The 12,436-nt window shown below is 36.8% G+C and overlaps 1 protein-coding gene and 1 non-coding gene across 2 annotated transcripts in view; one reads left to right on the forward strand and one right to left on the reverse strand.

Annotated features, from left to right (window-relative positions):
• The first annotated feature begins 939 nt into the window (after positions 1–939).
• LOC107627242 (uncharacterized) overlaps positions 940–12,436 on the forward strand; it is a 29,276-nt gene continuing 17,779 nt past the window's right edge. The window contains exon 1 of the mRNA XM_088505880.1: positions 940–1,366. Coding sequence (XP_088362006.1) covers positions 940–1,366 — 427 coding nt within the window. The remainder of the gene's footprint in view (positions 1,367–12,436) is intronic.
• On the reverse strand, positions 8,731–8,838 carry LOC148574292 (small nucleolar RNA R71). Its single transcript, XR_015906779.1, has one exon. It is a non-coding gene; the product is annotated as a small nucleolar RNA R71 (small nucleolar RNA).

Below are 12,436 nucleotides of genomic sequence, written 5' to 3' on the forward strand. Positions count from 1 at the left end.
ACCACCGAAAAAGAACTTTTGGCCATAATTTTTGCCTTGGACAAGTTTCGAGCATATCTACTTGGTTCGAAGGTGGTGGTGTACTCGGATCATGCGGCATTAAAGTATTTGTTGGCTAAGACGAAATCCAAACCGAGATTGATTAGATGGGTTTTATTGTTGCAAGAGCTTGACTTAGAAATTAAGGATAGGAGTGCTACGCAAAACCTAGTGGCGGACCACTTAAGTCTTCTTGAACACACAAAAGGCGACACCACTCCTATTAATGATTCTTTTCCCTTTGAGGGCTTGCATGCAATCTCATAAATCATTCCTTGGTATGCACCAATCGCCAATTACTTAGTATATTACTTAGTATCTCGCTCCTTCCCTCCTAATCTCTCCAAACATCAAAAGGATAAGCTAAAAAGCGAATCCAAATACTATGTGTGGGATGACCCATACCTTTGGAGATGTGGGGCGGATCAAGTAATTCGGAGTTGCATTCCACAAACCGAATTCCACTCAATCTTGGAAGCTTGCCACTCCTCCGAAGGAGGAGGCCATTTTGGACCTCAAAAAACGGTAAGAAAAATCCTAGATTATGGATTTCGGTGGCCAACTCTTTTCAAGGACTCTTCTTATTTTTGTAAATCTTGTTCTCAATGCATTAGATTTGGTAATATCTCCATGAAGGATGAAATTCCCCAACAAACCATGCTATTTTGTGAGATTTTTGATGTGTGGAGAATCAACTTCATGGGGCCATTCCCAAATTCTAATGGCTTTCTCTACATTCTACTTGCCGTTGATTATGTGTCCAAATGGGTGGAAGCGATACCCACCCGGACGGATGATGCTAATGTGGTCCTTTCCTTTGTGAGAAACAATATCATTTGTAGATTTGGGTCGCCACGAGCAATCGTGAGCGACCAAGGTTCCCACTTTTGCAATAAGAGAATGGAAGGGCTCATGAAGAAATATAGCATCATGCATAAAGTAGCCACGGCCTACCACCCACAAATGAACGGCCAAGCCGAGGTTTTTAATCGGGAGATTAAATTCATCTTGGAAAGGATTGTGAAGCCTAATAGGAAATATTGGAGTGCTAAGCTCACCGATGCATTATGGGCCTACGGAACGGCATACAAAATGCCAATTGGCATGAGTCCATTTCGGTTGGTGTATGGCAAGGCTTGCCACTTACCGATGGAGATAAAGCACAAGGCATATTGGGCCATCAAGGAGTGCAATCCGAGTTTGGGTGGAGCCGGAATTGAGCGGAAGCTACAACTAGCGGAGTTGGAATGTTTGAGGCTTGAAGCTTATGAGAATTCTAGACTTTACAAGGAGAAAATGAAAGCCGTGCATGATAGGAACATAAGAGGTAAAGAATTTAAATCTGGTGATCTAGTCCTCCTTTAAAATTCTAGATTGAGATTGTTGCCCAGAAAACTAAGGTCAAAATGGGAAGTGTAACAACCCTGATTTTCGAGTACGTGAGATCTTTTCTAAAGGCACGGATTTCTCCGGAAGATCAGTAAAGAGAACACCTCTTCTATATCAACAAGTATCTCGATACTCATTTTCATTATGTCATCCTTAAGCTAGAACCTTTTTTGAGGTAAGCTCGATAACGCGGTCACAAAGAACCTAGTTTTTGAACCGTATCGGTTAGGAGTTTTGATTCGGTTTTTCGTAAGTAGTCTCAGTTTGACGAGCCGGACTCGATTCATGAGAGAAGAGAGATAATAGTATAATATTATCATTATATTAGTATTATGATATGCTTGAATGATATTATAAGGTTACCTGGTCTGTTTTAGTTAAAAACAGAAAATCGGTTTAACCGGGTTTACGGTTTACTAGTGCAGCTTAGCACCAGCACTCTCTGATGACTTTAGCAATGGTAAGGCCTCATTATACATGTTTTATTCTCATAATAAATATGTTACTAGTGTCATTTATGCTAGTAGCTCAGAAAATAATTTTTAGAGATATTTTTACAAGTGTTCCGATACATCTAGTTTTAGTAGTTATACACCTGAGATATTTTAATATTATTTTAACCCACCTCCAAGCCAACCAATCACAACTCACCTTACACCCCCAAGACACTCCAAGGCTGTTCATTTACTCCCTTTGGCCGAAATTGAAAGGAGAGAAAAGAGAGAAAACTTCATGAACACTTAATCTTCAAAGCTTGATGTCTTCTGAACTAAAACTCAAATCAAAACTCCGATTTCACCAAAATGATCCTCTCTTCTTCCTCTACATAACCATGTGACTTATCAAGGCTGGAAATAAGGTGAGATGGCTGTCTCCCTCCCTCTTCAATTTGGTTTTCAAGGAAAACCATGCAAAACATGTGTTTTCTTGATGTTCTTCCTTAGGAATCATGCTTAACTTGACTTGAGGGCCAAGAAACATTAATTTCCAGCAATTATAAGGTGAGATATCTCTTCCTAACGTGCTGAGGGAGATTTGGTCAGTTGAGAGTTTGTGGATTTAAAGTTGTTTTTGATGTGTTTTAGGAGGAAAAAGTGCTTTAAGAACACTTCAAAGAGTAACCGGATTTGGAGCAGAAAATAAAGGTAGGATGTGATGAATTTAATCTTGATTGATTGTGTTTGAGATGTGTGATTATGTGAGTTATTCTTGGTGAAAGTTTGTTGAAATTTTGATGAAATTTGATGATATTCAAGCTATGAATGTTGTTCTTGAGGGCTGCTGGAAAAACGAACCCTAGGCCTTAAATTGGGGTTTAATTTGTGTTAAAATCATGTAGAAAAGATGGGATTTTAGTGGCTGGGAATTTATTATGAATTTTGGTAAAAATCGGTTGCTGAAAAGACTGAAAAATGGGTAAAAATAGAGAAAGAATCTGAAGAATATATGAAGAACATGAAGAACACTTTGAGTGTGATGAAGAACATGGAAGAACAGGCCTTAGATCTTGAAAAGGGCAAGGAAGTAAAATTTTTGGTGTTTGAGGGGTTATTTTGTAATTTCTGAATGTTTGGGTGGTTAAAGTAGAAATATTAAAAGTTACGGGTGGTTAAAAATGAATTTTAAAGGTTAAAAGTTAAAAAGGGGGAATTTTTGAAAATTTAATGATAAAATAATAAATAATAATAAAATATTAAATAATAATATTTAATTAAAAATATTATTTTAATAAAAATAATAAAATAATGCGGAAAAGGCAGTTTTCTGTAAAAGCTTTAGAAAGACAACTTTAAGCGCAGAATCTCATAATTACCTTCATAAAACACTTAGGGAGTGGTAATAACATGTTAGTGAGGCAAAGATAAATGAAAGATAAAAAGTTAAAGAAAAGATAAACACCAAAGAAAAGTCTGTAAAGTTTTAATGACAGAAAAACAGACAGAGATTAGTAAATGAACTAGGAGCAACATAGTTAGTTCTTGAGTTGCACCCAGGGTTAGGTATAATATGAAAAGTTAAACTATTTCAGTATAGACTTAATGAACCTATACTTGGGACAGGCTAACTATTTATATCAAAATTTACATAAGCTTTAAATACATATGTTATGAAGAGAAATCAAAGCAGAGTAAAGAAACACAGAGAACAGAGTAACCAGAGAAAAGTAAAGAGATACAGAGAAAAGAGTAATCAGAGCAGAGTAAAAAGACAAAGAGAAAAGAGTAATGTGATAAAGAGAAATGGTTTGAGTTATGATGTTGTAAAAGTAAAAGCTGTAGAGTTTGTATAGCATGATTGACTAGAGAAAGAAAGAGGTACTGCATAAGAATGTGAAAGTGATGATGAATAATGAGAATGATAATGAATGATGATAATGAGAATGATTATATGATGATCTGTTGCGTGAAGGCAGTCAGATAGATGGTGGTACGACCACTGAGAGTGATTTTCTGGGATACTTAGCTATAATGCTATTCTGTAAGTCAGAGGGCTCTTACAGATGTATCGAGAGCACACGACTAGCATATACTCCTGTAAGTCAAAGGACTCTTATAGTGAGAGTGTGTGTATGCTCCTGTAAGTCAAAGGACTCTTACAGTGAGAGTGTATGTATGCTTCTGTAAGTCAAAGGACTCTTACAGAGAGTGTGTTGGGCAGATATAGGTTAACTAGCTCTGCCATGCAAGTCAAAGGACTCTTGCGAGGGACATTGCCAACAGGAAAGCCTTACCTGGTCAGACGACTCCGGGTAACGTCGGGAGCGGGTATGTAACCGACAAATGAGCTCATTACCTGCGCTAGGGCTAGACTTGCATCATACTTGGTTGTGCATTTCCTTTGTTATGATTGTGGTATGAATGTATGCTTTCCTTGTTTGTATTCTATTCTCTGTGTCTGTTTTCTATTTTCTTGTATCCTTCTGTTTGTGTTCTGTTTTCTATTTCTCTATTTCCTCTATTTAACTTCATTTTCTATTTACTGCTTTTTGTATTTTGCCATTCGTTTGCAAAACAACATATAATTAATGAACTTAACTAATAACCCCGACCCTACTAAGAACTCCCTAGTTCTTACCCCTTCTCTCTCCCTTCCCCCTTCAGATGGAAGCAAGAGTTCCTTTCTGTAGTTTGCTGACGACCGTTTGTAATAAAGGATTCCGCTCTAGGTAGTTGATGAGCGGATAATTTATACGCTTTTTGGCATTGTTTTTAGTATGTTTTTAGTAGAATCTAGTTACTTTTAGGGATGTTTTTATTAGTTTTTATGTTAAATTTACATTTCTGGACTTTACTATGAGTTTGTGTATTTTTCTGTGATTTCAGATATTTTCTGGCTGAAATTGAGGGACTAGAGCAAAAATCAGATTCAGAGGTTGAAGAAGGACTGCTGATGTTGTTGGATTCTGACCTCCCTGCACTCAAAGTGAATTTTCTGGAGCTACAAAACTCCAAATGACGCGCTTCTAATTGTGTTGGAAAGTAGACATCCAGGGCTTTCCAGCAATATATAATAGTCCATACTTTGGCCGAGTTTAGATGATGTAAAAGGGCGTTGAACGCTAGTTCTATGCTGCTGTCTGGAGTTAAACGCCAGAAACACGTCACAAGCCAGAGTTGAACGCCAGAAATACGTTACAAATTGGCGTTCAACTCCAAGACTGACCTCTACACGTGTAACATTCAAGCTCAGCCTAAGCACACACCAAGTGGGCCCTGGAAGTGGATTTATGCATCAGTTACTTATTTCTGTAAACCCTAGTAACTAGTTTATTATAAATAGGACTTTTTACTATTGTATTAGACATTATCTTTGATCAGTTTTATTATATCTTAGACTTTCATGGAGGCTGGCCATTCGGCCATGCCTGAACCATTATCACTTATGTATTTTCATACGGTAGAGTTTCTGCACTCCATAGATTAAGGTGTGGAGCTCTGCTGTTCTTCAAAGATTAATGCAAAGTACTACTGTTTTTCTATTCAATTCAACTTATTCCGCTTCTAAGATATTCATTCGCACTTCAACCTGAATGTGATGAACGTGACAATCATCATCATTCCCCCACGAACGCGTGCCTGACAACCACTTCCGTTCCACTTTAGATTGAATGAGTATCTCTTGGATCTCTTAATCAGAATCTTCGTGGTATAAGCTAGATTGATGGTGGCATTCATGAGAGTCCGGAAAGTCTAAACCTTTTCTGTGATATTCCGAGTAGGACTCTGGGATTGAATGACTGTGACGAACTTCAAACTTGCGAGTGCTGGGCGTAGTGACAGACGCAAAAGGAGGGTGAATCCTATTCCAGTATGATCGAGAACCTCAGATGATTAGCCGTGCTGTGACAGAGCATTTGGACCATTTTCACAAGAGGATGGGATGTAGCCATTGACAAGGGTGACGCCTCCAGACGATTAGCCATGCAGTGACAGCGCATCGGACCATTTTCCAGAGAGGATTAAAAGTAGCCATTGACAACGGTGATGTCCTTACATAAAGCCAGCCGTAGAAAGGAGTAAGACTGATTGGATGAAGACAGCGGGAAAGTAGAGATTCAGAGGAACGAAAGCATCTCTATACGCTTATCTGAAATTCTCACCAATGAATTACATAAGTGTTTCTATCCTTATTTTCTATCTATTTATTATTTATGTTCTAAAACTCCATAACCTTTTGATATCCTCCTGACTGAGATTTACAAGGTGACCATAGCTTGCTTCATTCCAACAATCTCCGTTGGATCGACCCTTACTCACGTAAGGTTTATTACTTGGACGACCCAGTGCACTTGCTGGTTAGTTGTATCAAAGTTGTGAATGAAAAACGATTTATTAAGACGTGCGTACAGAGTTTTTGGCGCCGTTGCCTGAGATCACAATTTCGTGCACCATGTTTTTGGCGCCGTTGCCGGGGATTGTTTGAGTTTGGACAACTGACGGTTCATCTTGTTGCTCAGATTAGGCAATTTTCTTTTTGTTTTATTTTTAAAAAATTTTTCAAAAATCTTTCAAAAATTTCTCATCTGTTTTCGAAAAAAAAAAATTTTTAAAATCAATGTTTTCAAAAATATATTTTTCTTCAGAATTTTTAAGAATGAATTCTAGTGTTTCATGATGATTTGTTGAATCTTGGCTGGCTGTAAGCCATGTCTAATCTTTTGGACTGGGATTTCAACTTATCATCACAAGAGCTTGATGATTCTCACACACTTAGTTACTCTATACATGGAAAGTATAAATCTCTTTTAAAGCTTGACTGGCTATTAAGCCCTGTCTAACCCTCAGATTGGAGCCTTAGACTAAGAGTACAAAGATTCCTGGAATTCATATTAAAAATTTTGGAATCCTTATTTTTCTTTTTCATATATAATTTTCGAAAAAAAAATCCAAAAAAATTTTAGAAAATCATAAAAAATCAAAAATATTTTGTGTTTCTTATTTGAGTCTTGAGTCAATTTCAGGTTTGGTGTCAATTGCATGTTCATCTTGCATTTTTCGAAAAAATCATGCATTCATAGTGTTCTTCATGATCTTCAAGTTGTTCTTGGTAAGTCTTCTTGTTTGATCTTGATGTTTTCTTGTTTTGTGTCTTTTCTTGTTTTTCATGTGCATTTTTGCATTCTTAGTGCCTAAGCATTAAAGATTTCTAAGTTTGGTGTCATGCATGTTTTCTTTGCATTAAAAATTTTTCAAAAATATGTTCTTGATGTTCATCATGATCTTCAAAGTGTTCTTGGTGTTCATCTTGACATTCATAGCATTTTTGCATGCATTCATTGTTTTGATCCAAAATTTTCATTCATTGCATCATTTTCATGTTTTTCTCTCTCATCATTAAAAATTCAAAAATAAAAAAAAATATCTTCTCCTTTTTCTTCTCATAAATTCGAAAATTTGAGTTGACTTTTTCAAATCTTCTTAAAATCTAGTTGTTTCTTATGAGTCAAATCAAATTTTCAATTTAAAAATCTTATCTTCTTCAAAATCTTTTTCAAAAATCAAATCTTTTTTTATTTTTCTTATTTATTTTTGAAAATTATAAAAATATTTTTCAAAAATCTTTTCCTAATTTTATCACATAATTTTTGAAAATAACATCATCAATTAATGTTTTGATTCAAAAATTTCAAGTTTGTTACTTACCTGTTAAGAAAAATTCAAACTTTAAGTTCTAGAATCATATCTTGTGATTTCTTGTGAATCAAGTCATTAATTGTGATTTTAAAAATCAAATCTTTTTCAAAACTAAATTCAATCATATCTTTTCAAAAATATCTTCTTATCTTATCTTTTTCAAAAATTTGATTTTAAAATATCTTTTCTAACTTCTTATTTTCTTATCTTTTCAAAATTAATTTTCAAATTTGTTCCAACTAACTAACTAACTTTTTGTTTGTTTCTTATCTTTTTCAAAACTACCTAACTAACTCTCTCTCTCTAATTTTCGAAAATATCTTCCCTCTTTTTCAAAAATTCTTTTTAATTAACAAATTGTTTCAAATTTTAATTTTAATTTTCGAAAATCACTAACCATTTTTCAAAAATTATTTTCGAAAATCCTCTTTCTCTCTCATCTCATTCTATTTATTTATTTATTTACTAACATCTCTTCCTCACTCACCAAAAATCCGAACCCCCTCTCTCTCTCTGAGTTCAGATTTTCTCTTCTTCTTTTCTTCTACTCTTCTTTTCTTCCACTCACCTAAGGGAACCTCTACACCTGGGCAAAAAGGATCCCTATTATTATTTTTCTGTCCCTCTCCTTCATATGAGCAGGAGCAAGGACAAGAATATTCTTGTTGAAGCAGATCCAGAACCTGAAAGGACTCTGAAGAGGAAACTAAGAGAAGCTAAATTACAACAATCCAGCAAGCACCTTTCAGAAATTTTCGAACAGGAAGAGGAAATGGCAGCCGAAAATAATAATAATGCAACGAGGATGCTCGGTGACTTTACTGCACCTAATTCCAATTTACATGGAAGAAGCATCTCCATTTCTGCCATTGGAGCAAATAATTTTGAGCTGAAACCTCAATTAGTTTCTCTGATGCAACAGAACTGCAAGTTTCATGGACTTCCATCTGAAGATCCTTTTCAGTTCTTAACTGAATTCTTGCAGATCTGTGATACTGTTAAGACTAATGGAGTAGATCCTGAAGTCTACAGGCTCATGCTTTTCCCTTTTGCTGTGAGAGACAGAGCTAGAATATGGTTGGACTCTCAACCTAAGGATAGCCTGAACTCTTGGGATAAGCTGGTCAAGGCTTTCTTAGCCAAGTTCTTTCCTCCACAAAAGTTGAGTAAGCTTAGAGTGGATGTTCAGACCTTCAGACAGAAAGAAGGTGAATCCCTCTGTGAAGCTTGGGAGAGATATAAAGAACTGACCAAAAAGTGTCCTTCTGACATGCTTTCAGAATGGACCATCCTGGACATATTCTATGATGGTCTGTCTGAATTAGCTAAAATGTCATTGGATACCTCTCCAGGTGGATCCATTCACTTAAAGAAAATGCCTGCAGAAGCTCAAGAACTCATTGATATGGTTGCTAATAACCAGTTCATGTACACTTCTGAGAGGAATCCTGTGAGTAGTGGGACGCCTATGAAGAAGGGTGTTCTTGAAATTGATACTCTGAATGCCATACTGGCTCAGAATAAAATATTGACTCAGCAAGTCAATATGATTTCTCAAAGTCTGAATGGAATGCAAGCTGCATCCAACAGTACTCAAGAGGCATCTTCTGAAGAAGAAGCTTATGATCCTGAAAACCCTGCAATAGCAGAGCTGAATTACATGGGTGAACCTTATGGAAACACCTATAACCCCTCATACAGAAATCACCTAAATCTCTCATGGAAGGATCAACAAAAGCCTCAACAAGGCTTTAATAATGGTGGAAGAAACAGGTTTAACAATAGTAAACCTTTTCCATCATCCACTCAGCAACAGACAGAGAACTCTGAACAAAATACCTCTAATTTAGCAAACTTAGTCTTTGATCTATCTAAGGCCACTGTAAGTTTCATGAATGAAACAAGGTCCTCCATTAGAAATTTGGAGGCACAAGTGGGCCAGCTGAGTAAAAGGATCACTGAAATCCCTCCTAGTACTCTCCCAAGCAATGCAGAAGAAAATCCAAAAGGAAAGTGCAAGGCCATTGATATAGTCAACACGGCCGAACCTGGAGAGGAAGGGGAGGACATAAATCCCAGTGAGGAAGACCTCTTGGGACGTCCAGTGATCAATAAGGAGTTTTCCTTTAAGGAACCAAAGGAATCTGAGACTCATCTAGAGACCATAGAGATTCCATTGAACCTCCTTATGCCCTTCATGAGCTCTGACGAGTATTCATCTTCTGAAGAGAATGAGGATGTTACTGAAGAGCAAGTTACCAAGTACCTTGGTGCAATCATGAAGCTGAATGCCAAATTATTTGGTATTGAGACTTGGGAAGATGAACCTCCCTTGTTCACCAATGAACTAAGTGATCTGGATCAACTGACATTGCCTCAGAAGAAACAGGATCTTGGAAAGTTCGTAATACCTTGTACCATAGGCAACATGATCTTTGAAAAGGCTCTGTGTGACCTTAGTTCAGGGATAAACCTCATGCCCCTCTCTGTAATAGAGAAAATGGGAATCTTTGGGGTGCAAGTGATGAGCGGATAATTTATACGCTTTTTGGCATTGTTTTTAGTATGTTTTTAGTAGAATCTAGTTACTTTTAGTGATGTTTTCATTAGTTTTTATGTTAACTTCACATTTCTGGACTTTACTATGAGTTTGTGTGTTTTTCTGAGATTTCAAGTATTTTCTGGCTGAAATTGAGGGACTTGAGCAAAAATCAGATTCAGAGGTTGAAGAAGGACTGCTGATGCTGTTGGATTCTGACCTCCCTGCACTCAAAGTGGATTTTCTTGAGCTACAGAACTCAAAATGGCGCGCTTTCAATTGCGTTGGAAAGTAGACATCCAGGGCTTTCCAGCAATATATAATAGTCCATACTTTGGCCGAGCTTAGACAACGTAAAAGGGTGTTGAACGCCAGTTCTATGCTGCTGTCTGGAGTTAAACGCCAGAAACACGTCACAAGCCAGAGTTGAACGCTAGAAATACGTTACAAACTGGCGTTCAACTCCAAGATTGACCTCTACACGTGTAACATTCAAGCTCAGCCCAAGCACACACCAAGTAGGCCCCGAAAGTGGATTTATGCATCAATTACTTACTTCTGTAAACCCTAGTAACTAGTTTATTATAAATAGGACTTTTTACTATTGTATTGGACATTATCTTTGGATCATCTTTTGATCATTTTTAGATCTCTAGACCTCCATGGGAGGCTGGCCATTCGGCCATGCCTGAACCTTTCACTTAAGTATTTTCAACGGTAGAGTTTCTACACTCCATAGATTAAGGTGTGGAGCTCTGCTGTTCCTCATGAATTAATGCAAAGTACTACTGTTTCTCTATTCAATTCAACTTATTCTGCTTCTAAGATATTCATTCGCACTTCAACCTGAATGTGATGAACGTGACAATCATCATCATTCCCTATGAACGCGTGCCTGACAACCACTTCCGTTCTACCTTAGATTGAATGAGTATCTCTTGGATCTCTTAATCAGAATCTTCGTGGTATAAGCTAGATTGATGGCGGCATTCATGAGAGTCTGAAAAGTCTAAACGTTGTCTGTGGTATTCCGAGTAGGACTTTGGGATTGAATGACTGTGACGAACTTCAAACTCGCGAGTACTAGGTGTAGTAACAGATGCAAAAGGAGGGTGAATCCTATTCCAGTATGATCGAGAACCTCAGATGATTAGCCGTGCTGTGACAGAGCATTTGGACCATTTTCACAAGAGGATAGAATGCAGCCATTGACAAGGGTGATGCCTCCAGACGATTAGCCATGCAGTGATAGCGCATCGGACCATTTTCCAGAGAGGATTAAAAGTAGCCATTGACAACGGTGATGTCCTTACATAAAGCCAGCCATGGAAAGGAGTAAGACTGATTGGATGAAGACAGCAGGAAAGCAGAGGTTCAGAGGAACGAAAGCATCTCTATACACTTATCTGAAATTCTCACCAATGATATACATAAGTGTTTCTATCCTTATTTTCTATCTATTTATTATTTATGTTCGAAAACTCTATGGCTATTTTATATCCGCCTGACTGAGATTTACAAGGTGACCATAGCTTGCTTCATACCAACAATCTCCGTGGAATCGACCCTTACTCACGTAAGGTTTATTACTTGGATGACCCAGTGCACTTGCTGGTTAGTTGTATCGAAGTTGTGAATGAAAAAAAATTTATTAAGACGTGCGTACAGAGTATTTGGCGCCGTTGCCTGAGATCACAATTTCGTGCACCAAGTTTTTGGCGCCGTTGCCGGGGATTGTTCGAGTTTGAACAACTGACGGTTCATCTTGTTGCTCAGATTAGGTAATTTTCTTTTTGTTTTATTTTCAAATATTTTTCAAAAACCTTTCAAAAATTTCTCATCTGTTTTCGAAAAAAAAAATATAAATCTTTTCAAAAAAATATTTTTCTTCAGAATTTTTAAGAATGAATTCTAGTGTTTCATGATGATTTGTTGAATCCTGGCTGGCTGTAAGCCATGTCTAATCTTTTGGACTGGGGTTTCAACTTATCATCACAAGAGCTTGTTGATTCTCACACACTTAGTTGCTCTATACATGGAAAGTATAAATATCTTCTAAAGCTTGACTGGCTATTAAGCCATGTCTAACCCTCAGATTTGAGCTTTAGACTAAGATTGCAAGATTCCTGGAATTCATATTAAAAATTTTGGAATCCTTATTTTTCTTTTTTTAAAATAATTTTCGAAAAATCCAAAAAAAAAATTAGAAAATCATAAAAAAATCAAAAATATTTTGTGTTTCTTGTTTGAGTCTTGAGTCAGATTTTAAGTTTGGTGTCAATTGCATGTTCATCTTGCATTTTTCGAAAATTCATGCATTCATAGTGTTCTTCAT

The sequence above is a fragment of the Arachis ipaensis genome, chromosome B2 (assembly GCF_059453495.1).
Source record: "Arachis ipaensis isolate K30076 ecotype BB chromosome B2, ASM5945349v1, whole genome shotgun sequence".
NCBI lineage: Eukaryota > Viridiplantae > Streptophyta > Magnoliopsida > Fabales > Fabaceae > Arachis > Arachis ipaensis.